We start from the raw sequence: 27,736 nt of genomic DNA, 5'->3' as shown, positions 1-27,736 counted from the left end.
GCTCGTCATACTATAATGATATTTCCATAGTGGTCACTCGCCCTGCACCGTGAATGGGTGAACAACATGTGTATGTAGAGCAATCGGTAGTAGTTCCTAATAGACTCGTAGCTCCTCGTACAGCAAGTGTCTCCACAAACACATCTGTGAACGGCTTACTGTTATGCTCTTGTTCCTCCTCGACATTTCCCAGGACCATGGCCGGGACGCCGAAGGCTGAGGCCAAAACCCACACACAGATATTCACCACCTTGGGAAAAAAGAACGGCGTTATAAGTTAAAAGTTATGATTATTAGTTATTAGTGCTGTCAGTTATCAACAGTTATAAACAACGTCAATGCAAACCCGTTTTAACGACGTCAATTTTTTTAGCACCAGATTAGCGTTTTCTTAAAAAAAAAAAAAAGTCTGTTTGAGTAGCCGGCTGAAAGCAAAGAAGGAGGCTTACCTTTTATTGCTAACCAAACTGTTACGGTTCATTGTTTCTGAAATTAGAGGCCTGACTGCTTTGTTCACAGCAAACTTTAAAAAAAGGAAATATTAAGCCATGTTTTAACTGCACCATACTTGTTTACCTGAAATATGCACTTTTTAATTTTATTGTGTACCACACTGTTTGGCAATGTTGTTTTTCAGTAAAAGAAAACATTTGCCTAAAGCAAGCCAATCCACTTTTCCATGTTGATAAGAGCATTTAAATGAAAAAACTAGATGGAAAAAAAAAACGGAAGGGACGTTTAGAATAATGCGATTAATCGCGATTAGATATTATCTTCGTTTGACAGCACTATATATAGTTTTGAGATACAGAGTTTTGGCATGTACATGAACATCTGCTTACTATTCATGTATGTGCAAACTCTGGATGAATAATCGCTGTGGTGAAGTGACTAAACTCTGACTTCTGGTCGTGTCAGCAACACTTAAAGTGAATATTGCACTTTGAACGGTTCTACCTTGGCCTTGTGAGGAGTCCTCATGTCCAGCGCTTTGACAGGGTGGCAGACCGCCACGTACCTGTCCATGCTCATCACTGTCAGGGTGAAGGTGCTGGTGAACATGTTGTAGTAGTCGATGGACACCACCGCCTTGCACAGAGCGTTCCCGAATGGCCAGAAGCCCAGAAACACATCGGTGCCCTAGAAATATGCGGACATCAAACAGAGAACAGCTTGAAAGACTAACCGGGACTGCGGTGTGTGAATGGTGTGAATTTCAGCACTGTGTATGGTAGCTCCTGTCATCAGTAAATGAATGGGTGTGAATGAGTAAATGATGACGTGTGTATGTAGACTAACAAACCCATTTTGCCCGGATTACTTAAGACTCATAAGGTGAAATCAAGGGTTTGCTGTCACAACCAGTAAAGAAGGGTTTTATTTAACCATGTCAAAAAGCATGTTGATGGTCTGAAGCTATGTGTTAACAGACAATACACGGACCAGTGACAACGCGCTAAGCAATAAATCCTCAAATCACGATTTTCATATAAATCGTAGATTTGTGTTTATGTTCGCAGGAGATATTGATTGAGTAAAGCTAACATAATTTCACTTGAGGAAAAGTCACATTCTGAAATCTTACATGAAATAGAGTTGGAAAAAAATCCTTAACATTTGTCTTGGTGTACAGAAATTGTAGTTTTGCATTATTTAAAATGTCATGGCTGAGGCCTAATGTCAAAAGAATAGTTCAGGAAACAGTGTAAATAGTCAAAGGCTGTACTCGTAAATAAGTCATAAGTCATACCTGGAAAGGTAAAGTAGCCAGGAACAAAGAGTCAGCCAGAGCCAGGTTAAAAATGTAGATGTTAGTGGCCGTCTTCATCTTTGTGTATCTGAGGAGAGAGCGAGCACAGCAACACACACGTTAAGACAATAAGGAAGCTTGAGCTCATTTCACTGTAGGTCTCACACACACACACACACACACACACACACACACACACACACACTTATGAGTCTCTTATGAGACTGAAAGATCAGCCTGAAGAAAAACTGTAGTCTGCATTGATTCAGTTGTTGGTCTATTAACTCAGGTGTCTTATTTCTGATAGTTCTTGGTTCTCATTGCAGGGAGAACCTCAGGTCTGATGGTCCAGTGTGAGAAGGTTTTAACAATACAATTGCTCACAATGTCTTAATTATGTAACCAACAGTCTTGTACAAATTTGACAGAAAATATACAGAATTGTAAATCCGTTTACATCTTAAAATCATCTTGAATCTTAAATAATGCTACTGAAACATTGAAATGGATGAATTTAAATTAATTCCACTGCAGAATTAAATAAATGATACTAATGAAGGAAAAATTTCTGTTGTTTTTGCTTTTCCTGCCCTGGATAAAACTTTAAAAAGGCATCGCAGTCGATGCGATTCCTGCACCTCCCCATCTTCCTTCATTCAGTTTGGCCTTGAGCTCTTTTGCACTTTCCCTTTTCTCCTCAACACATCCCCTTCATTCTTTCATCTTTTCTCCCTGCCTCCTCTTCCTCTTTTTTTTCCCTCCTCATAACCCCCCAACCGTTCCAACTTTAGATACCGTTCACTGTACGCAACACCCCCCTCTTTAATTATGTCTTTCACTTATCTATTCCCTTCCATCTCGACTTCTGTGTCTTTCAGACTTTAATCCTTTCATCCTTCTCGTTACCTTCCTCTAACTTTATGTATCTTTCCTGCACTTTGCTTGTAATCCATCTCCATGTCCTCCGTGTTTCTGATTCCTTCCCTCCTTCCTGTATTTGTCTGTGTCGCATCTGCATGTTACAGGATGAAGATATGTTTAATAGTGGTATGATACTCCAAGCCTGAAATTAAATGTCGTCGCTGTTGCGTCTTCATCTTTTCATAGATTTCACCAATGAAAGGTGCTTACTGAATCTCAAGACTCCCTCTGAACCTCACTTCCCCGCCTCTATTCTGGTTAAAATGCCGCTCACAGCAGAACTGAAGGTAAATCGTGACACTGTGATTTTGTCAGTAATTGTGTTGCTATGTCTATGGACACCAGCTATGACAGAGAAAACTTGATGGGTTGAATATATTACTCATACTACATGTATCTCATCTATATCTCACCCAGCTCTGCACGCCCAGCCTTTTTTGTTCTCCTCCTTTATATTCTTACAAAGTATACTTCATAAGCAAGTATACTTCGGAGCTGTTCATGAATGTGCTCTGAATACTTCGGAGCTGTTCAGTTTTCCTCCCTTCCTCACACCAGGCACCAAATCAATCCAGCAGAACCATCCATATGTGTCTGTTACTCTTCTCTGGATCATCTTTTATTATTTCACAGTACATCTCTGTATGTTTATCTTGTGTCCGGATATTCACAACGTTCTCATTGCCCCTAATGCCCTTCCTTTCTTTTTCTTTATTATTCGGTAACAGCATACGTCTCGCTGCAATGGGTTGGTTTTCAAAATGTGGTTTGATTGAATTTGCTCAGGCAGAAGACCAACTACCAAGATCTTGTTTACCCAGAGCAGCATCTAACACTTTGAGGAGGGGGGGTTCCACGCTGGGCTAATTTTCCTCTTACTTGTTTCTCTTCTCATCTCTTTTCATGTGTATCTCCCCAAATATTTGTTCTCCATTTCTTAGTCTGCCTCTATACATTTAAAGAGGGAAGTCTGAGGAGGATGAAATGAGTTTATCAGATGACTCTTTCATCTGCCATGCTCTTCCATTTTAAATATTAATAATCACTCTGAATTATTCACAAACGGCCGTCTGCAATGTGTTGACTTCAATGAGCTGTCACACGCTGGTAGAAAGATGTGCGTGCACCTACTCTTAAATTACTATGGAATGGGGGCCTGTGTGTGTGTGTGTGTCCTTATGACGATGTGGCTCACATTGTCAAACTACTACAGCACAAAGGCCATTTGAAATGAAATAAATATGACATGCATTTTTTTTCTTTGTGAAATATTCTGTATCTCCCGTTCTAAACACATCTCTCCTTCAGTTTTTTCTTCACTTCCAAAGGAAAAATAAATGTTTTCTAATCTCAGAGCTATGCAAGTCTCTGACTCTTTTTTATAGCAGTAAACCTGTTGAACTAAAACAATAAGGTCACAATGACTCAGCCTTAATGAAAGTTTCTTACTCGACACAAAAACAGAACAGGAAAACAAAGCATGAGCATCTTTCAGGCTTTTCACTGGAGGTGAATTAGTCTTCACAACAGGATGGAGTACCTTTTAGAGTTACGACAACGCGGCTGTAAATGCGTGTAGGGTTTTATTTGAGTTCATTGAGTTATGTCAATGTGGAGGATTCATACTTGCGTATCAAATATATATTTTTAAGTAGGAAGTAGACCGTGGTAGTTTTCCCTGTTTGAGCACAGTTCTTCACAATTCTTGTGAGCTGCTGAGAGGCAATCAAAGTGATCCTGTGTTTGACATAACCAGGTCTGCCAAAGCATAGAGAGAAGAACCTTCTGCCAAATAAGCTGAATACAACCCTTTAGTACGAGTCATTTTATTTCTCCTTTGCATCGTTGTGTCTCTTTTGTCAACTCTATTCTTCAAGGTCTATGAAAGTCTCTAAAAGCAATTCAATGAGTGTATGATTGCCTCTGCCTTGCCAAAAAAGGGACTCAAGTGTGCACTATGGATTATGGAAACATCTGCATGCCGATGTTGAACAGTCAAATGTTGGCAGGTGTGGTGAGGATTACAATGATATCAGTTTAAAGAGTTTAGAAATGGAGTCTGGAGTGTTTCCCAGCTGCCTTTAGCGTTTTGCTAGCCAAAAGAATATGTTGTATGGCATAGAGACACACGCACACACACACACACACACACACACACACGCGTAAACACATGCTTCTTATTCTGGTGCAGAATCAAAAGTCCACTTAATTAAGACAATCAGAGTTCCATCTTGGAGAAAAAGAGGCTTGACAAACCTTGATGAGGACATGGGAGGACAAATCAAAAACCTGAGCTCCAACACCATCTGTTGCAGACACGACAACACACACACACACACACACACACTAACCACAACTTCTCATCTCGCTGCTGTGTCCCTGTGACACTCTGGACTCATCTGTCCAACACAACAAATGTCTCAAAAGATTTATGAAGCATAAAATACTGCTGTTGTGCTGATTATGTGCCTCCTCGTTCACTTGTGTATTTCTCATTCTGAACATCAACTGACTGCTTTTCCTTCCTGTAATTCTTTCACTGTCAATGGTAATGTGCATTTCGTTTTCTTATTTGTTATCTGATGTTGTCTTAATATAAAATACTCAAAAACATGCAAATGTTTGTGTATGTATTGTAGCTGAATCCACTGAAATTGCACTTTAAGCACAATCACTTAAAGCTATTGTCAGGGAGCTGAACCTCAATGCAAGTCTAAACAAACGCTCCGCCTTTTACCCAATTTGCAATTCAACACTGCAGTACTTTTGTCTACATTCCATTCGACACAATTACCTGTCACCAAATCACTTCAGCAATTTTTAAAACACTGCAATTAAAACTGCCGCCACAGCCAAGTATACACATGCCGAATGGCAAAACAGTGTGCACTTCATTATTTGATGCAATTTCTTTATATTCTGTAAAAACAGCCGCTGAACGTATTTTTACACGATGCTGTCAACTAGGAGAGAAAATACTCTTTTTTTCTGCAACCGGACAATAAGCAATACATTTTAAAAATACTGGAAAATGTCTTCTGAGGTTTGAAGCAATCTCGCTTCATGATTAAAATCAGGGCTACAGGATATTGAACATTGCACGTCTTCATACACACATAAAAAAAGAATACAGCAAACTAAAATGAATATGTCAACTCCAATAAAATATCTCTGAAATTGATCAACAAATGTGAAATCTCTATCTGCTGTGTGTGGTTGTCTTACTGGAATTCCACCTGAAATTTTGCTTTTGACAGATTCTTCAAATTTTGGTTAATATTCTCAAAAAAATCTTTAGCCCCACAGAGCCTCCGAGCTGAGCAGACAGTCATTAGATGGCGTTTACATTCAGATGCTGCTATAGACTTTAATCTTAGCTCCAGTAATTCCCTGCCACTAGCAGAGCTATAGCTGCTAAAAGCAACATTTGTGTCTGTCAAGATTGTGTCTGTTTAAATCAGCGGGACAGCTGAGAGGAGAGGAGCTTGCTCTCATCCCCACAGACTGAGATGTGGAAGATTAGCCCTGATGGCCACACTATTTGGATGTCAGAAAGGATGCAGATGGAACATTGGACCCTGAAGCAGAAGCTGGACAGGCGAGTGTTGGGTCTTTTCCTTTTCATCTTTCTTTGATGTAAAGCAGCACGGACTGGCAGAGTTGTCCTAGATTTATGAAGAGTGTGAGGTTTCCTGACATCATCGCAGTGACCTTGTGTTCTTTAAATTTTGGGGTTGAACGGTTTGGCAAATATGTTCATTTCTTAATAAAAACAACAGTTGCAATCAAGATTTAAGCGTAGGGCTTGTGGGGATTGGCTAAATCACTTAATAAGGATGTGCTCAATTAAGCAGTCTGGATACAGGCTATATATAAAGTAAATGAATACATAAAACTAGATATAAGTTATTTAAACAGCAAAAAATATAGAAATATGCAGATTAAATTCATATTTAGTAAGATATCACGTTGCTGGTAAACTGGACATATATTTTGGACTGAAAGACTGCAACCAGGTGTCAAGATCATCATCATCTAACTTCCAGGCGTTTCGCCTTGCTTTCGTTGTGTTTTTGGCAATGAAAAATACAAAGTACAAAGAATTTCATTGAGGAAAAGGTTGTACCTGCTCAGGCTGTGAACATACAAAAAAATCCATCCAAGAAGTGAAAAAATAGTTCATAGTTACATAAAAGGCACAATTAGATCAAATCTCACACTTTTAGAAGGATCACAACTGTGCATTTGCCAATAATCATCTCCTCATTTTTATTTTTCCCTTTTGAAACCCTTTCTTGTCCGTACGCTTTATGTCCAAAAGCACTGACACGTTCTCTTGTCTATTCTTATCTTTGTGTGCCAGGAAATCATCTTCTCCTCCATTAAACCGTGGAACAGGAGGAGGAAGCCGTGAAGGGAAGACAATGCAGTGCCTGCAGATATTATTATTATTTCATTATTTTGACTTAACTGTTCACATTGTGAGGAAGAAACCCATATTCATTTGTCACAAAACAAACCTGGAACAACTACTGTCATTTGAATGATATTTGCATAACGCCACCAGCCTTGATTTATTCTATCCACAGACCAAATCCCACTCTTGTCTAAGGATGCCTGTTGATAATTTATTCCTGTGCCTATAGTGACAAAATGAGGAAAAAGGCAATCAATACATGGCTCCTCTACAACGTCATTGAAGTTGCCCTTAACCCAGTGGGAAGAAAAGGTCTTACAACAACGACACACCCGCTCAGCAACCGACGCCGGATATGTATCAGCAGCTCTGTTCTGAGAAACCAGACGTTAGCGGGAACCAGGGGCCATAGTGGTCTGAATGGGAGAATAAAACGTTTCCTCCGGCCCCCGCACAGAAGCTGACCCGCGATGAAATGCGTAGCCGCGTTTCATCATTCCCTTCGATGTGGTGTCCGGAAAAACTAAGTGGGCTTCGTGGATCACTGGCAAACTTTCTGGGAAACCTTGCCAGATGAGAAGTGACAGCATTTGCACATCTTTGGACCTCGGGACTAGGAAGCAGAGTCTCACAACCTTCTCTGCATTTAGACCAGCCCAAAACTCCTAAATTCATTAAGTCAAAAGCAAACATTGAAGGTGTTGAACACAAATAACCTTCAACCAAGCCGCCGAACCCCAGCCCCTTATTCGAAAACTTTGGGTTCAATCAACAACGTAATGACATCATCAAAGACATGGCTCTGCCGAAGTTGGAGGTGGGTTATTTTGCGGGGTAAAAGAATTTAGGAGCAAATTCGAACACTGCTGGCGTTTGCTCATCCAAATTCAAATTGATTCCAATACAGCAGTTGGTTGGAGTTCATCTCAATTTTCTGGCTCCCTGAGTCACATGTCTGTTGATTTCCATAGAGACATGTCTGCGAAAAATGGTTTATCGGGAGTAAAAATGAGATTGGAAGAACCTTGTGCAAAACACACGTCCCAAAATAACTCAGGTAGCCTTTACTTCAACAGTTTCTCATCTGACAAATGTACCCGCGTCAAATAGATGCCACATATCATAAGCTTTCCATTTGATGGCAGCGCAAAATATATTGTCTTCTCTTTTGATGTTGATTTCTCATCATTTGTTTCGATCTGACCGCTTGTTCACTATTAAAAAGATGGACGCACAACGGCCTGTGAAGACCTTCATCTCACTCACACACACACACACACACACACACACACACACACACGCCGTTGTGCATAGAAAAGGTGCAACACTTCCCTCATTAACTTGAAAGAGAGTCACCAACTGAGATCTGAGGATGCTAAAGACAGAAGGAGAGTGTACCCTGGGATAAGATGTTCATTAGAGCCGCTTTTTCCGCCACTGTCAGCAGGTGCAAATGTGCGAGCGTCGTGGAACGGCTCCCTCCCACGCAGCGGTGCAGCGCGGCTGCCCCCCCCCCCAGACACACGCGGTAAATAATGAATGATTCCTCCTTTAAGTCGTTGGTAAGCCGGCGTCTACCTCATTTCACCGCCGCTGTACCAGCACGCCAGCTTTGCTCGCGGCTCTGCTGGGAGCATCGGGGTGCCGCGTTTCGTGCGTGCTGCTGCCTCCTGGCAAATGTTGTGCAGTACCACGTAAGCCCTTCAGCTGGTGTGAGCTTTGGTCAGCGCTGAGAAGGGGACCGATTGAGGTAGTTGATGGAGACCCGGTGGATGGGGCGGGGGGGAGAACCTATAACCTTTTTGTTTCAGCAGAGAATATGGACCCGTTAACATCCTGTCACCTCTGCAATAGATGTGGTTTTCTTCCCCTTGTGTGAATTTTTTCCAACCATTTGGGCCTATTTCTTGTCAATATACTGATCTACTTCTTCGATAACCCAATACAAGGCTAACAAATACTCTATTAAAAAGGGTTATAAGCTGGTGGTTGAGGAAACTCGACTCGCTTTGCTCAGTTAGATGAGAGCTTTCCACCCATTGCATCGAGGCTCTCGGTGCCGTGTCAGGATAGGATTTGATATCTAGGATTTAGGCTGTAAGGTATTGTTTAGCAGACGAGGAACTAGGCCGCACCGGACGAGACTGCTCTACTTCAAAAAACTCATTACTGTTTGATTACAACTTTAAATTCCTACTGTGCCGCAGCGGGAGGATGATAAAAATCCTTTGTGGTTTAGGAAGGGACACCTGGCCGGCCCTCAACTCCTCCAACAACATATCACCAGCGGAGAGTGTGGCTTCCTCTGTTATTCAGTCTCAAGAACAGAGGAGGGGAAAAACTCTGTGAGCGTTTCTCTTTGCCCTGAACAGAGGCGCTTCATCTCCAACAATGTCCAGGTCTCCGCTGTGTACCTGGACGGTGTCCATCGTCAAGTCCCAACTCAATCTTTTGAGTCTTCTCTTTCATGTATCTTGCTGAACAATCATTGAACCTCCTCATTTACCAGCATCCTGTCCCTCCTGAAGACACATACAAATGTCCTCAGCATCTTCACAGTACTTTCTGTCAAAAGACCAATCATTACAATCTCGCTACAGCTGTAACTATGATATGCCTTTATAATGATACACATTTATGAAATGCATACAGGCAAATATATGATTTTTGTCCGTATTTTATTCCTTTAACTCTCTCTTGGGACCAGAAGCAACTGGCACTGCAACATGTAGCCTACAAATTATGCGTGGCTTATATTTTAACATTTGACAGCAATGCTAACGGCTGGTTATCAGGATTCAGAACTGTCTGTAAAATTTTTGTTGGGAATTAGGGAGTTATCCTGTATAACAATTCAAGCATTAGACGGTAATACGGATAGAAGTTGTGAGGAGCTGAGGGGTGGCAGGAGGCACGCCTGCATCCATTAAAAGTAAAACGAGATACAACTTCCAAGATTTCCCCCCAAAAGAGACAATTTAAAACCAATTCCGTTGAGGGTGTTGCTGAGACGTCCACTTCTGTTTCGATTGTCTTGGCATTTTGGGGAGAGAATGAGTCATAGCGAGCCAGTCTGAGAGTAGTGGGAAAAGCAGCGCAACAAAAACATAAAGGTGACCTTCGCGTAGTTAAATAATTCCCGTTTAGTCCAGTGTCCAACCAGCGTGTGTGTGTTAGACACTTGTGACCATACCGCCCTGTTTTAAAGCTAAACTACAGAAAGAGAATCCACCACTCTGTCATGAGTTAAAAAAAAACTAGAGAGAAAAATGTTAAAGTGGCCTTTGCTGCAGAAAGTCTTCTCAGCCACCTCATCTTTTATCCACTATCCACAAAATCATGTAACAGTCGCAGTGTCTCTTCGGCCTCCTGAGGGGACTCATCCACGTTGGGCAGGCCCACTTGTCTCCGTTCATCACCACTCCGTCCTCTCACATCTATGTCCTACGCTGCTGCCTTGATGTTTCCCCCCCTCGGACTCATCCCTCCTCAAATGCAATCTCCTATTTCTCTCTCCTCCTCTGCCTCTCGCTTCACATCTTCCCCTCCACTTTGTTGGAAACCTTCCCTGAAGAAATCTCAAAATATTTTCCCGTGTGACTCTTGAAAGTGAATTTGTGAAAGAAACAACCCTCGTGTTGTACTTTCTTTTCATCTCAATTCAAGGTCAATGGGTTGTCATTTCAGTCATCTTTCTTTGATTTTATCTCTCTGCACTCTCAGCCAAATTCAACCCCAACGTATAAGTCCCTCCATGTTTTTGTTTCACCGGTCTGCACCCACCCTCCTTCTCCTCCTTCTCCTCCTTCTCCTCCTGCATCAACAATCCAATCGAAAACAATCACTCACCTCACTCATCCTGCTCTTTGTTCTATGCATCTACTTTTTCTTTTGATCTAATTGAAATGAATCTACATATCAAGTGTCTGTTTTGCGATTCTTCTTTGTAACACTCGGATGAATAAATTAGCTCAAGCTTTTTAATTTGCTTTTAAGTAACTCTATGAGCTCTATACCAATAGATCTGTGTTATTCATTTAAGATAACAAAGCAGCGTCTCTATTTCCTTTTAATCGGTCATCGACAATAGGTACTAGTCTTTAAAATACCTGTCATTATTGTCCCGTTGATAAGTCTTTGTACATGTTCATGATAGCATCGTAAACACATTCACTGTTAGCTAGAACATTTATAAGTTATTGTGAAAACAGCAGACTGCCTTGTTAAACAGTGCATATTAAAGTATTAGCCAACAAGGCATTGCTATCACATCAGATCCAACAGTTGTAAAAAGTAGGTCTTGAGAAGGGCAAAGTTGTCAGCTAATATAGGCATCTTGTCAGATATACAGTGACTGAACCTGCTGATTAAACAATAATATTGGATCAGTAATCTGTGTTTGATATCGGAGCCCAGGTATCAGGATATAAATAGTGGGAAACTGCATCCCTTGCAATCAGCAATCATTTTATTCAACTTTTTATAATATTATATCAATCATATGTAATGTTTGTTTACAAACTGAAAAACGCAATTTACTGGGGCCGGACACGCAGGGGGATCATTTCCAATGGAGATGTGAGGTAGAAGAGGGTGGTGCACTCGTGTGTTTGTTTACTAATGACGTCTCTTTTAGAGACGGGTTTGCACCATCCAAATTGTTATTGTACGGGTCTCAAATCTTTAGAATCATTTTTAACACTGGCCCAATCGTTCACTCTCTATTCAACTCAATTCCATTCATTCACCACAACCCCCCTACTGTAGGGCAACTGCAGCAATCACTGGTCACAAATCGACCTTTCGCCCACTATTGAAAATCAAGGTCCGTTCTGAAGCTCGCAGGCAAAAGGCTTGATTGGAGGGGAGAAGCGGCGCTGTGACGGTGCTGTATGGTCTGGCTCCATTTCACCACGCGGGGGAAAAAATGGCTCCCAGAAGGCTCAGAGCGCCGCAACCCCACCCCCGACCGTGCCCCCGCGTGTGCGCGTGTCTGCGACGGATTAGCCTCCCCGGTTCGAGTCCAATCTCTCGACGGGGAGGGAGGAAACGGTGCGTCGCTGCCAGGACCACATGCCGCTCCGGCATACAAAACCCCTGTGAAACACTTTGGGTTTCTGGACAAATGCATCTGTAAAGGGTTCTGAAACTGATGAATCTCCTCCCTCAGAACATTTGTCAGTGGTGTTACTTAGCGCTGAAACGTGCGGCATATATACATTAACGGTGTAATGACAGTTGAACGTAAACCATTGGCAGTAAGTTCCTGCTGCCAGTGAAGAAAAGGATGGCAGAGAACAAAGAGAAGAACTGCAAAAAATGGGAAATGACTTTTGAGGGATTGAAGAAGCCGCCCCTCATTTTCCTATCTGCCGTCTGATCTCTGTTTCCCTCGTTTCTTCCTCTTCTCTGCACTCTAATAAATCACAGCTCCTCTGATCGGGTCTCAACAAGCTGTCAGCCGCACATTTCATGACACAGAGAGGCCCGATGGAAATACAGACGGGCGCAGAGCACACGGCCTTTACGTGATTACATGATGATTTAAAGCGACATCATTTTGTAAATATTTTTGAATATTTGAAATGAGCGCAACCTTTAAAATATTTGCAGGTTGGCAAAATGAGAAAACCCAAATTGGCATGAGAGGGATCTCTGATGCGAACAAGTACTGCACCGCCACCTGCCTTGTTGTCCACCGTCTTAACTGTCTGGTGTCATGCGCCAAACGCCACAAGTCAAATTCCTCGTATGTCTGACATATTTTGGTAATAAATGCTTCCGGATTCCTGATGTTATAATTCTAACAAAAAGCCTGATCCATTACCTTAAACTATTTAGTGGTTTCTGCAAGCAGGACACAAGACTGATCCAAAAACTATTCATGAAACGTATTTCTAATCTCAAAGGACGTTGGTTTGCAGAAAGGTGAGATTTGTTTTATACATGGAGGCAGGTGAGTGACCTTTTTTAACCCGAGGCGATAGTCGAGCTCACCACGGTGGAACTCCACACAAGGGGAGGATGGGGAGGCAGATTCACTTTGTCACATGAGGCAAAGGGGGGCTTTGTGTTGGCAAGCAAATAAGACAGAAAATGTCACGTTCTAATGTGAAATGTCCTAAGGCCAAATAACTGAGGATTTTAATGTTGAACATTTAGTCCATGCCACTCTTACTCAAAGAGTGATATTTTCAGATATCTCTTTTGAACTTAAATATGATAAAACAACAAACAGCTTGAGCATATCGACCATTTTGACTAAATGAAAAAAATAAATTGGAATAAAGTACAAATCTAGGCTCTCCTGACCTCACTGCATGGAGGCACTAAAGTAAAATGTAAGGTCAAACTTCATCAACCCAATCTCATTATAGAACACTGTTAAAACGGCCGTAGATAAAAGGATTGTTAGAGATGAGATGTTGAAAAAAGGTCAGGAGTAGACACAAAGAATAAAGGACAGAAAAAGATTTTAAAAGAACTTCGCAATTATGGCAATTTACTCATCCGTTCACTTAAGACATGTTGGAGGGATTAAAAAGACACATAAACGGGACGGATATTAACAAAATATATTTCCAGAATAAATAGTAGTATAGATAGTTTTCTCGTTTTATTCAAACAAAAGGACTTGGTTTCAGAAATGTCCATTTTAAAACGTAACCATCATACAATAAGGGAGGAAAGGAGATTAGAAAAATACCTTTTTTGGCTGGCTCCTCATTAGGATCATTGTTAATGCATCAATCTTTTTAACTGCTCACTAGGGACAAGATGTATTAGTTAAAGGAGACTTATATGACATTTCAGTGAAGGAAGATGACGTTTAACACCCAATCAAAATACTCGCATTGTTAATGTGAAGCAATGATTATGATATTAACTTGTTCACCCAATCAATCAAGGAGGGGATGAATGCGACAAACAAACAAACAAACACAGCATTTGGAACCACATCTTCTTTTAATTCATGTTAGTGACTTTGCACTCAGCTGTGTGATGTGTTCAATGATTTACTGTACTAAGTATGTAGGCACTTTGACGAGGCTGTTAATTTGACCAATTACTACAATATGAATGGGATTGACGTGAAATTGGTAAAAACCGAGAAAGCTAAATGGGAGGGAGACAGAAGGAATCTAGCGAGGGCTACAGAGTGTGCATGCCCCTGCTGATATGCAGATGAGAGTGAGTCTGTGTCATAACGACAGAGACGTCTTGTGACAACCAGAGGGGTGTCTATTACACAAAAACACACACACACACACACACACACACTATCTGTCTGTCCTGAGTACGAGGGATTCATTTGCAGTGCAGAATAATGGCTTCTTAATTCACTGTGGTCATTATGAAGGAGGAAGGCACACTCATTACCCTTTGGCACACAAACACACACATAACCGCGTACGCCGATACTTGTGAGGACAACCTGAACCCTTACCGAAACAAAACTCTTACCTGGACCTTCAAACCAAGACGGGACCCTGAAAGAAGCCTCTGAAGATACGTCTGAAGGCGATGACAGGTGGAATGGGCTTACTTTTCCAAATATGTTCTCACTCTCAAGGTCTAATTGGTTTTTACAAAGATGGACGAGATGTTCAAGTACACACACGCTCGCACACACACACACACACAGAAACATCAATCCAGGTGCAGAGTTTTCAGGTCACAGGGCTAAGGACTCTCTCTCTCTCTCTCTCTCCTGGTTGGCTCTCTGTGAAAGATTCCCATATAGATGAGATAACATCATCTCTCGACTTTCCAACAAACTTACATAATCCAGCCAGCGGCCTGTTTAACTCACTCTTACTTTGTGCATTGCTACATTAAAGGGCATGCTACCGCCTGCATCAGACAGTCAGGTGCAAATTGTGTAGACATTAATATGATGGGCTAAATACAAACTGGAAAATACCAAATAGTGGGTTTATACTATGATCACAGGTTGGAAGTTGGAACTGTTTCTATGGAAATGGCCATAAAATCAGAGCTGTGAGGAAGGCAGAATGCAGCGTAGTGGCTGAATTCTCACAGACTTACATAAGCCAGCATCCTCAACCCTCGGGCTTTTAACTCATCGTGCAACTTTCATTTGATTCCTTTTTTGTTTGTTCACAAACAGCAAGAAATACTGCAATAGATGAAATACCATAGACAGACAGTACAGCAAGGTAAAGCGTGGGCGACTTAGACAGGAGGGCTAGATGTTGAGCGACAGTAGTCATTGGTGAAAACATCTTTAAGAAGTCAGACAAAATAAATTGCGTGTATTCCATGTGGTGTGGTTGCATGTCCGCCAAGGGTGTTGGTGTGCGTGTGAGTTAAGGGTCGTTATGATCAGCTGGAAAGCAGTTCCAGAAACAGAAGAGAGCAGCGGGAAAAACAACGGGTCATTATCACATTCCAAACAAGACAACACCGTGAACATGAAGCCCGCAAACACAACAAAGAGTACCCGAGGTGGATGTGAACGCACCATTGTCTGTTTTTTTTAATTAAAAATGACCTTGTTGTTGTTCCAGTGCCATCATCTTTGAACGTAGGTTTTCACATGCCAAAAATGTTTCGTCAGCCTGCTGATGGGAGAGACATCTACTGCGCAGCCGCAGCTGACTCGAACGACGGGGGGATCATGCCAATCATTCCTCGCAGAAATTGCCCAAGTAAGATGGGAAAAGAAAATAATAACCCAATTAGATCATGATGTTTCAAGATTTTTTTTTTTTCGTACAATCGTACAAGCTTCTAAACTTAAATTGAGTGTTCATGTGTGGTCTGGGTGAGAACATCATGAAGACAGTTCAACAAGGTTGAATGAAAAGTGATGACGGAACCATATTTATCGATTCATTATTTTATTTGAACTACAACGGAAAGTTTATCACCAATCAGGGAAATCTCCAGATGCAATTTGATCAAAATTAAGGAGTGATGTTTCGGAGAAACCTGGGCAAAGGACAAAAGAACAAACAAAATGGATAAAACGATTTTGACAGGAGGATCATAGTGGCTTTCAGTGAACGCAGGTAATACACACACACACATCCTGATCCGTAAAGGGAACTATAGCAGAGATAAGAGCATGAGAGGATATCAGATAATGTGGCACAGGATGCACCTTCTCTCTTTCACTGATGTATTTTTAATTTGCCCTTTATTTCTCTCTCCTTCCCTCCCATTATTGACCTCTATTTCCTCTGTTCCCATCAATATATTTTACATAAAAAACCCAAATTAAATCCCCTGAGCTCGACCCGTACCGCCACACACACAAATGCACCAACACCCGTTGTTTGGGACTGAATGAGATTCCTCTAAAGAATAAACTTGCTCTTGGAAACAGAAAATTTTTTAAAGCTACTGGGACACACACACACACACATACATGATGTAAATCTGGAGAGATGACTAGTGAGAGGTCAAAAATCACTCTGTATGCACTGTGTGCATTTGTGTTTTTGTGATTCCATGCACGCACACCCACGCCCGCTGGGTTATTGGCTATTCATTTAGCACCATGTCTCTAAGCCAATGTATGAATGTTGCATTTCTTTTTCTTTTTATTCAAAGAAACAGGTGGCTGACGGGGCGCTGCAAAGAGTCACACAATTTCCAGAAGGACAACTTGGAAACTTGACAAAATAAAGAAAGAACCATGCACGCTATTTAGCAGTTTACTTCCACTTAATGTACAGATTATTAGGTAGTGTTCTATTTAACGGCCATTTAGTCAAATTACAAAAAGCTGCATGCAGTGTATTCTCCCATCACATGTGCAACCCAAACTGCTGACACTATATGACTATAAAGCAATTTAGAAGAACATTTGACTATATTAATGCAGTAAATACATGTTTTTATATTTCAGTTAACCGGAAGATATTAACCTGAAGGAAAGCACACCATCTATTCTTTCTGTTAGACTTTGCTCGGTAGCTGTTACCATGTGACCGAGGAGGTTGGAAGAGGAGGAAACTCACTGCATCATATTGCGTTAAATCCTTTTTATGCTTAAACACATGCATAGTCAAATCTGGTTACAGGCTCAACAGCTGGTGCACCATAACAGAACAGGGGAGGATTGATTAGTGTCACTGAGATGTCTTTGGTTGGCTTCGGGTGGCAGCCTATTTTACACAAAAAATGAGTTATTTCTTTATTTCTACAACATTTGCTTTAACCCACCAACATTGCAGCTCCAGCTACATTGCACAGTTGTGTCACTCCCAGGTTTATCAACTCTCTGGTTGATAAAATAAGTCAAATTGCATTGCAGTTTATGAGAAAAGTGATACTACTTCTCACTATGGCCATATCAAGACATGTATTAAGACATGTATGATTTGAGCCTGATGTTCAAATGACCCCGACCACCTTCTATCTCCCCTTGCTGACTATCAGCATCAAATAAATTCAAAAAAGAAAAAAGAATTGGATCATTTCTAAAAAGGTTTACCAGTAGCCATTCATAAAGAGAACAGCAACTATTAATTTATAATAAAATTACTTGTAATTAAAGTTTAACATGATTAAATTCAGGTGTATCATAAAACTCTCTTTTGTGAACCGGGATCTTAATAGAAATGTAACAGCCAGGTCACGGTCTAAACAGAGGCTTGAATATCTAATTATTACATTCATATAATTACTAGTTTATACTTGATCTGCGCGTTTGGCTTTTTCTCAAAGAATCTGCTATTTGCTGAGGCAGTTGTTCATGGTTTTTACTAATGATTCAACTTGAAGCGTTTCATCCTCTATACATTATATGACACCTCTGTGTTCCTTTATTACATTGCCGGACATTTTCAACACAAGAAATGATGACATCATCGAGCCTTAGTATCCACTCTGAGATCTGAACCCAAAGCTGCTGCTAAGGTCTGACGACGTCCCAAAACGCACAACATGGATCCATCTGTTGTTATGGAAACAGACCCCTTACAAAAATCCTTCCCGGCAGTTTCTTCCCAAGCAGAAACCCCCCCCCCCCCCGCTTCATCCTGCGAACCTGTCCTCTCTGTCTCCAGGCTCTTCTGCTCTCATTCTCAGCAACATGTTTATCTCTCCCTGTGGTCTACCTGCTCTCTTTTTTTTAGGCATTTAGCTCTAAACAGATGCGCGTAGAAATATCTGCTCTTGGCTCTTGTTATTGCAAACGGCCCAAAAACTCGTCTGCACTGCGGCGCTCTGCTGCTGGAAGTTAGAACTGCTCTTCCGCCACAGCCCTCTGAAACACACCAGAAGCTCGCAGCGCTGTCATGACAATCACTGCGGCATGTGGGGAAAATGAGAAGCCGGAAAGACGCGAGAGCGAGGTTTGCCTACAGATACGCGACTTACGTGAATGCGGCTCGATGGCTTTTCCCTTTTCCGTTCCGTCGCTCGTTATTGTTTACAAGGAAGAGGCGGATTTGACTGCTGCTGTCAACCACAATTGGTTACTGTTGCCAACGCTGCTGTTTCAATGACTTGCGGCTAAATAGAATGGTACTTCTATCTTCTCTTACGAAAGCCTTAACCGTAAGGTTTTTGGTGAGGAAAAAACAGGCCATACACAGTTTGTGTGTACTAAATCTGTATATATTTAACAAGGCAAAACAAGGCAAAAACTGTATTTGCTGATGGATCCAACCAACCTGAAACGATTGATGGAGGCTGCTGCCTTCTGGCAAGTTGTAGAGGCAGCCATCTTTACCGTGGGCAATGGCCGACATTGTCACACAGGAAGGGCAGTTGACTACAGCGTAGCCTTTACACCTGTGAGTTGTTGTTTTCAGAAGAGTGTCGATGTTTGATCATTTTCTCTATGCGTTTTCATTTTCTTGGTCTTCTGGTTTGAGGATTATTTTTCAAGGTATTTTATGCAAGCAGCTGGAAAATGACAGGAATGAAGGGAGATAAAGAAAGAGGGGATGGTACAAAGGTTGCAAAGGTTGACCCTGTGAGTGAAATAATGTGTGTGGGTGGTAATGTTGAAGAGGTATGGGAGGACCGATAGAATAATAACCATTGGCGTGTGTGCATGTGTGCATGTGTGCATGTGACTCATATGTCTACGGGGCTCCCTGTAGCTGAGTGAAATTTGAAAAACCTTTCAATGACAATGCCATTATTCTCCGGGTTGGAAAAAAAACAAGAAGCGAGGTCAGAGCTTTCAGATGTCTCATCACGCTAACAAATATTGAGTGTACATACAGAGCAACAGTGTCCCATCATCAACAACAGAGTAACACACACACACACACACTCAGTGTGCTCAGTGTTTTGGTTTAACAGGAGATACACGAGCAGACAGCAGCTGTCCACCAGGCCGACCGTGGATGCACACAGATCCACCGACTGCAACAACCAGATGTTCACTTACGCTTGGTTCAAATCCCATTGACAGGGAATGTTTGCCGACACTAAGACACACGTACACAAAAGACACACTTTCCCATCTCTAAGAAATGGGCAATGTGTGTGCTCAAACAGACACATGCTGAGGATGGCTATTACGCTATAAAAGATATAAAAGATGTCAAAGAACTGTGTATGACCTCAATTCACTTATAAGTCATCCTTCTGATAAGGAACTACTGTTTTGTTGAAATCAATGGTTTTGGCTCTGATCTATAAGCAAAAAAAACCCTTCAGAACTGTGTTCAATATTGTATAATAACCAGTCTGTTTTTTAGCTTTGAATTTGACTTTCTTAACATACATAAAAAAAACAATATGGTGCCATATGTGGACGTGCAATCCTTTTTTGTGGGAGTGTGTGCTAAAAGCTCGTCTCAGAACTTTTGCACATGTGTGCACATTTGTGCACACAGCGCAGAACCTCTGAACTTGTCACATCCAGGACAGCTGACAAGATTCAATAGCCTCCATTTATTCTTCGACCTGAATATTGAAAGGATTTTATCCTCTCAGAATGGATTGTTACAGCAACAGTGATCATCCCGTACTTGGATGTAGAGGAACGGCTGAAGATGTGTTGTTACAACTGGAAGTCTGACCCGCAGGGGTTTCTCTACACTGAAGTGTTTAGACCAGGGGGCCCACCACACTATTTCAGCTGGCGAGCTACTTTTCAATCGAACAAGTCATGGCCATCTTAATGTTGACTATTGACTATAGCGTTGATTCTCAACTGGTGGGTTGCGACTAGTGCATGGGAAAAAAAAAATGTAAAAAGAAGAAAAAAAAATTCATCCTGTGATTTTATTTTGAAGGGACTTTTTTAATGTCGTTTTTTTCGCCGGCTCGTCCGTCCATGTTTTCAGTCAAGCGCAGCAAACCCGCAAAGCCCGTTAGCACCCCCCCGCCCCTGTTGACCGCTAGAATATCTCCCAAATTCTGAGGTCTCAAGCTAAGTTGAGGTTGAGGTTGGCTAGTAAGATAATTTGAGATGTTTGAGAATGTACCTCGATTTGGGTCGCGGCTTGTCATTAAGGGGTGATGGTGGGTCCCGGAGCCAGACCAGTTGAGAACCACTGGACTATAAAACATGGACTATTTTTAAACTATTTCAACACAGGGCTGAACGTGAAAGAAATGTATTAAGTTTTCACTGGAATCATTCCTACTTTTCCCCATCAACAATCCACATGCTTAAAAAAATGGCAAATGAATCTGGTGTTAGTTTGATCTCTTCTTGAAGCGTTTCTATCAGAAATGAGTCCATTTGTTGTGCCTTTGGAAATGAATGGTCTTCTTACCTTATGATGACGTACATGACCAGGAAGTTTCCCACCAGGCCGATGACGCAGACGATCATGTAGACGACCACGATGGTGACCTTCACCCCCGTCGGAAGCAGCGCTTCGGTCTCATTGTAGGTGCCGTTGAAGTTGTTGGCGAAGAACGAGTCGTTGTAGAACTGCAGGTGGCCCAGTTCGGCGAGGAGGAAGTCGTCAGGGTACTCCATCTCTGGAGGGGGAACGGGGGATGTGTTAAACTCAGCCGGGTGCGGTGTCACATGTAGTACCATATAACAACAAGGAGGTCATAATAGCTCACTTTTTATTGTGAACATGACCCAGCATTTAAGTGTGGATACATATTAAACGTAACTTCTCGCATTGCTTGGGCGACGTACAGGTGTACTCTAAGCCCCTGTGACTGGGTGATGTTGAAGATGCAATTGAGATCACACCAGTACGTGATGTTATGAATTGAAAAGAAATTAGTGTTTCGAATAAAGAATTGAACCTGAAAGTAGTATCTATAAAATCCTAAATAAAATGATCACTAGACAAGACGCAAGGACTGAAGCTTTCATTGGGGCTGCTGAGCGTTTCCCTCCACTTTAATGGCCCCGTTATTCACTCAGTAACAAATCATATTGTGAAGGTATCCCTCAAATGCATATTGTAGTCCTTTCGGTCTCCTTCCCTTTCCCATTTCCTAACTATTATTTCTTTGGAATATATCTGCACTGACTTGAACACCCCATATTGACATGCCACGGTGTGAAAGCTGGACAAGCCCAGCAACGGTAACTAAGGGGGGGAAAGAGAGTGCAGCACTATTGGGTGTGCTGCACTCTCTTAAAACATACAGTGAAGGAAACAAAGGAGCCATGCTGCAATGCCATGAATTGTTATTGTAATCATACAAAATATGGACAAAAGCTCCAATTTTTTGCCTTTTTTTATAATATGTTTGTGGTTACCTGCTGGTTCCTACTATGCTAAATCTAAGTCTATTTTCTATTCTCTAGGAGAGGACTCTAAGGGTGATTCAAATATTACGACTATTGCTGCAGTAATTGATGTCTAATCATCATCACCAAATCCACTTATTAAATCGAAATCCTTTTGAATTGATCATCATATATGATGAGGTTTTGCAACGCTCAACAATTAACGCACAACACACTCCAAATAGTGAAGGTCCTGATGTCGATTATTTAATTGAAATGAGGTGACTCTGTTGGTCCCTGCTGAACTGCAGCAACACAAAGTCTACTCACAGTGACCTGTCACACTGGTGTTATAGATTATTATCCCTCATAAACAATATTTGGCTTGACCCAGGTATCAACTGATTTTTAATTTAGCTCTTTGGGGCAATTCGTTTCTTATGGTTTAATCTGCTGCCTTTGATGTGAAAAGGAAAGTCAAGAGATGCGGTATGTACGGTTTGATAAAAGTTTGACAAAACAGTTTTCACCAATCAGACGGAACTGGAAGACGCGATCAGTGGGCACATCATCAGATCCGTTCAAACCGCTGAACAAATCTGCAACACATGATGCAAGCCCGTACAAGTTTGGAGTGAGTTGCTATGAAAGCGTTGAAGTGTGTTGGGGGGGGGGGGGGGGGGTTGTGGGCTGCCATAGAGAAGGAGGCGCTAAGCCTGAAGATGAAACACTCAATGTGCTGGTATTTTTAACTCTTTGTTTTCAGGGTGTCTGGACAGGTTGCACCCGATCACAAAACCTACAGTTCCTATTAGAACACGGAGCACATAACCGACCATGGTAACGAATTATAAAAGTAATTCCCCCTCTTATACCGATTTTATTTTGCTGTCCGTAACAATTCTTTGATTTTAGCCAAAACAAAACATTTTAAGAATTCAATTTTGAACACATGATAATAATGCTTCACTGATTAGAGCATTAACACACCATAATAAAACTCAACTGTTTGTTAGCGACACATCAAAGTGCTGCCGTGAACCGGGCTCCCTCCCTCCCTCCCTCCCTCTCTTTGCCGGATGATGAATATTCATCAAATCAACAGCAAAGTTTCACTGCTGTGCTGCTAAATTCCCCCGCGGTTGATGCCAGGCTCGGTACACTATCTCGGTATCTATGCTCTCATATCTCTCCTTCATTATTTCCTCATCTTTCCATCTCTTCTTCATCTCCTTCCCCATTGAAACACTTTTTTTCCCTCTCCTCCCTCCCTCCCTCCCTCCACATCCATCCAGCCGCATCGGTGTGTTTGGTTTCACTTGCTTTGTCTCTGCAGTGTGTGTGTGTGTGTCTGTGTGTGTGTGTCTGTGTGTGCCCTGATGAATAAGCAGCTAAACTTGAGCCTGAAGTGTAAGTCCATGTAAGGCTGCTGTTACATTTTGGGTGGGCCACTGGACCGCCGTAACCGAGTGTGCGAGGACACGGACGCACTAATGATGCTGACGTGTGACAGAGTGCCTCAGAGGAAAGTGAAGCTACGCCGAGCGTTGTGCGTTCGCTGACTGCATTGTCAAACTACTTTCAGATCTATTTGTCCATCCAGATGTTGAAGCTTTCAAAAGAAAACAGAAAAAAACCCAACATGTGTCATGAATTCCAAAACTCGACGGAAATATGGAGATTGGATGAAACCGCATTCAAATCCCTGTAATTATCAATCCATGAATCAGAAAATTCTCTCAACATACTTCAAAAATCTATTTAGTGGAAGGCTTCATTAAATTGTGGCAAATATGTCATTTTGAACAACAAACGTAAAAAATGGCTGCAATGGTGGCAGGACGGTGAGCTATTTAAAAAATTGGGACGTGCAGGTCTGTTTGGAATTTTTATGCCGAGTCATGTGTGACAGCGGGACACCTTTCTCTACAAAGAAGTTATATTTAGAGGATGAAAACAGAATCACTTCATTTAAAATATAGTCGGTTACCAATAACCTCTGTTTCAGCAGGACTTAAGTGTAATTGTTGGAGAAAACAATGTTGAGATTGCAAAAGTTTCTGTAATACAGACATTCAGGCTTTAACAATACAATGGGTGAGTGTGTTGTTTTAATGGACTATAGTCCAACGAAACTCTGTAATCCGTGTATTATCTATAATTATGAAGGTGCATCAGATGCAAGAGGGGTTAATATTACACTGTTTCCTGGTGCCTCTGCTGCCTGGAGAATTAGATACCAGGTATGCTTTATTGTCGATGAGTAAGGGAGCTGCTTTTTGTAAAGTTGTCAAACAGCATTATCTTTTGTTGGAAATTGAAATATGTCCTGTGTAGATATTTAAATCTGTGCCATGTCACAACAACCAAATGTCACAATGCTCCTTTCTCTCCAGTAACAGAGTTACTCCATTAGTACTGGGGATTACGGCTCAAGTCTAACCCCAAACCATTGTCCTGATGAAAAGAAATAATAATTACCCGATGATGCTCCAAAAAAAGGCTGAGAGGAAAATGAAATGACGCGTTACATCATCGTGACGTGCTCAAATTTGAGGGATGAATGATGTTTTTGTTTGATACTCAAAGACCCTCAATACGATTTGATGAGGAAGAATACCCACAATGACGTCTGAGGAACACACACCAGTAACTATCTTGTATATTTCCACCAAGACGGTGGAATAATTGTTACTAAACATACACCCAAAACTCCACAATCGACAATTGTGATGGATATCTGCAGGCTCCCCAACACCCTCAGAGGACACCTATAACATAAACATGTGTTAATAAGCTGATACAGTGAAGGTAATGTGCTTTCTGCTTGTTTTCAGCCTTACAGCCATGTGTTTCCAGAAAGTTGAAAAAAATGCACCCCACCAGTGAAACAAGGTGGGGAAAGTAGAAAGTTTGTTCATCAGCCTTGTGTAAAGGACTTAAGAGCAGCTCTGGTTATGTGACGTTGATTATCTACGGGTTCATTACACATGTTCACAGTGGTAACTTGGAGAACAGGTGTGGACAACATTATGAATATATCAGATGTTCAGGGACAGCATTGAGTTATTAATTATCATCTTTCTGTCAGACTCCACCGTCTGTTAGTCTGTCTGAGTGCACATGCCAACAGGTGAAAACAAATTCAAGCCTGTTGATTACTTGGAGGGGCCATCTCTCATTGAAACCTGGAAAAACAAAAAAACAAAAACGCATCTTCTCCAAATCTGTTGAAAAAAAACAAACGCTGATCCGAGTGAGCTTTCATGTTCGTGGTGTCGGACACACTTTGTGCAGTGTTGTCATTAAAAGACTTCCATGGAGATCTGCTGCAGAATCTCTCACTAGTAACACCACATGCCCACACACATCTTAAAAACACAATGAGAAAGTACATATAAAGAATGCACATGATCAAAGCCTCCCCTCTGATGAGACCTCACGCGCACACGTACGCCCACGCGCAATCACGCGTCTCCATCAGAACAGGTGTTCAGATCGCGTGCGTTTGAATGCAACAAACTTGGTTCCCTCGCACCGCGACCTGCAAACTAAAACGCAGCACGAAAGCAAGTGGCGGGGCAAACGCATGCAACACGCACCGCGAACGCGAAATACATACGTCAGGCGCGCGCCGCGCCGAGCGCCATATATGCAGTGTGTTATGGCAGCCCCTTCAGCCGGTGCAGCTCAACATAAACACGGTGACGGAGTGCAGATGGACACAGCGGGCGCGTTTTCACACGCAGTGCGCACTGCTGTGATCCAGCGCACGGACGCCTATTGCGCAAACATGCACATGTACTGCGCATATGGGCTGCGTGCACGCGCCTGCAGCTCTGTCTTACCTCTCTGCTGGCGACGGCTCCAAAGGACGCGACCGTTTGGAAGTTGTTCGATCCCCCCCCCCCCCCTGCGTTACCGGGGTACGGTCTTATTCAGCTCTCTCTCTCTCTCTCTCTCTCTCGGTTTGGTTCGGTTTGGTTCTCTTTCAAATGTGCAGTTTCCCTTCCGCTGTCACCCAGTGATGGGCTAGTCTGTGTCACAATTCCAAATCTGCGGGGGGTCCGTCCAGGTTTTTTTTTTTCTCGCTGGGATGACGAGGGCACAGAGGAGGCGCTTCACCTCCAGTCAGCATCAGCTGGCAGGGAGACAGAGAGAGGAAGGGGGGAGAGAAATATGGGGGAAGGGGAGGGGTCTGCTGGGATGAAGATGCAGCCCGGCACTGCGCTTCGCTTTCTTCTTTTCTTGACAGATTTCTCTCTCTTACTCACTCACTCCCCCCCCCCCTCTCTCACTCTCTCTCTCTCTCTCTCTCTCTCTCCCTCGGGGAGATCGATGATGGCTCTCTCAGGACCCCCCCACTCCACTCTGTTATCTCCATATCTGCACTAGTAGCCCATCTTGTGTGTGCATTTGGGTCGGGGAGGAGAACTTGCTCTGTGTGTGTGTGTGTGTGTGTGTGTGTGTGTCTATGCGCGTGTGTGTTTGTGAGATTGTATCCTGGCATTCTCATACATCCACCACGTGCAACCATTGGTATGCATAAACACAGTTTGATCACGATGTTTAAAGCTGAACCCAAAAATGGGAAAACGTGCTCACGTGAGCTGAGTAAAAGCCTAGAATTCTCTTACTGTAAAGCTCATTATCATCACGCCCACCGTCTCCAGAGAGAAACACGGCTACAATAAGCGAAGGCATGACTACGGTGAGCAGGTCGTTACAGTCTTATTCCTTCCGTGTATTTTTTTTCCGTATTGCTCTGACCTGTTCATGACATTTTCAAACCTAAACTGGACTTTCCCCATGAGATTGTTTGAGGTCTTTCACATTTATTCGCATGACTTGTCAATCTAACCACTCTATTTTAATCATTTGACTCAAAGGCTATTTGGAAAAGCATTTGCTGCATATCAACCACGGATGGTGGACCGACCAAGCATTTGACAAGTTGGGATCACAATGTGTCGGCTGGAGACAAAAACAGAAAACATGCTTGAACTCTCCAATACCTTTTAAATACCCCCCCCCCCCAACATGTGTAATGTGATTCTTAAAGCACAGACGTTAACATTAATAGAAAGAAGCTTAATCAACAGCAATGAGATATTTGTTCGCCTTGTGATTGGTCTGCTAACTGCATCCTTTCAGGAGTCTCACGTTTCCGGTTTCATAATTCCGCCATTATTAGAATGAAGATTTTTTTTTAGTAGAGAATGGATCAGTTTGAAGAGTTTTGGTTAGAAGAAATCTGTAAATATGACCACTTAAACAACCCGTCATTGGCGGACTATAAGGACGCGCTGATGGCCTCCAATTCATGGAGGGAAATCCCCCTAAACGTCGGTTTGCCGGCCGAAGGGTAACAAATTGTGGAGGAAAATAGGGGACAAATACGTCCGCGGACAAAAGGCAATGAAAAGCAGCAGTGGCGATGCACGGTGCTAAAAAGACTCTGATTAGTAAATAAACAAACCAACGACTTCCACACACAAAGAAGTCATTCTCTTGGTCGTCTTCAACAAAAAACGCTACTCCGCCTCGTGTTGTGACGGTGAATTGCTTTGCAACTCGCGCGAGCCTCAGCCTGTAAAATGTTGTGCTTAGGGAATGAGTCGAATGGGATTACCTTCCCAAAGGGGAACCTTAGATTTCAACCTAAAAACCAAATGAGCAAACTTTAGTTTAGTACATTCTCAAACCATTTCTACCGTCGAATGCACATGTGCATTCTACTGAACGTATACGTATTCTGTTCATACATTTACTCTTCAATGATGTCATGTGGATTCTTCTGATCTGTGGAGCAAGCATCAAATCTCTAAGGTTGACTCTAAAATGACTTTCATAATTCCCACTCACTATCAAGGGAAATCTATTGCTGTGGCTCAACTTTTGATGTGCAGCCAGTGGTTTACCTCATAAAGAGGCTAACAAACACGAGATGTCTTTTACTACTTATTCTTAGTTGAATATAATAATTCTGTTTACCCGGTCAACAGCT

At 42.1% G+C, this 27,736-nt stretch overlaps 1 protein-coding gene across 2 annotated transcripts in view; it reads right to left on the bottom strand.

Annotated features, from left to right (window-relative positions):
- The window catches only part of oprl1 (opiate receptor-like 1), a 33,905-nt gene extending 7,909 nt beyond the window's left edge, over positions 1-25,996 (bottom strand). The window contains exons 1-5 of one of the 2 annotated variants that reach the window (XM_037479249.2): positions 25,578-25,996; positions 20,804-21,014; positions 1,751-1,838; positions 958-1,140; positions 160-250 (exon numbers count right to left, since the gene is read on the bottom strand). In XM_037479249.2, the coding sequence (XP_037335146.2) occupies positions 160-250; positions 958-1,140; positions 1,751-1,838; positions 20,804-21,012 (571 nt within the window). In that variant the 5' untranslated portion in view covers positions 21,013-21,014; positions 25,578-25,996. The other variant, XM_037479250.2, reaches the window with a different exon arrangement.
- Positions 25,997-27,736: the final 1,740 nt, after the last annotated feature.

The sequence above is a fragment of the Pungitius pungitius genome, chromosome 1 (assembly GCF_949316345.1).
Source record: "Pungitius pungitius chromosome 1, fPunPun2.1, whole genome shotgun sequence".
NCBI classification, from domain to species: domain Eukaryota; kingdom Metazoa; phylum Chordata; class Actinopteri; order Perciformes; family Gasterosteidae; genus Pungitius; species Pungitius pungitius.
Note: the sequence above shows the minus strand (reverse complement) of the source record. Positions and strands in the feature narration are given on the sequence as shown.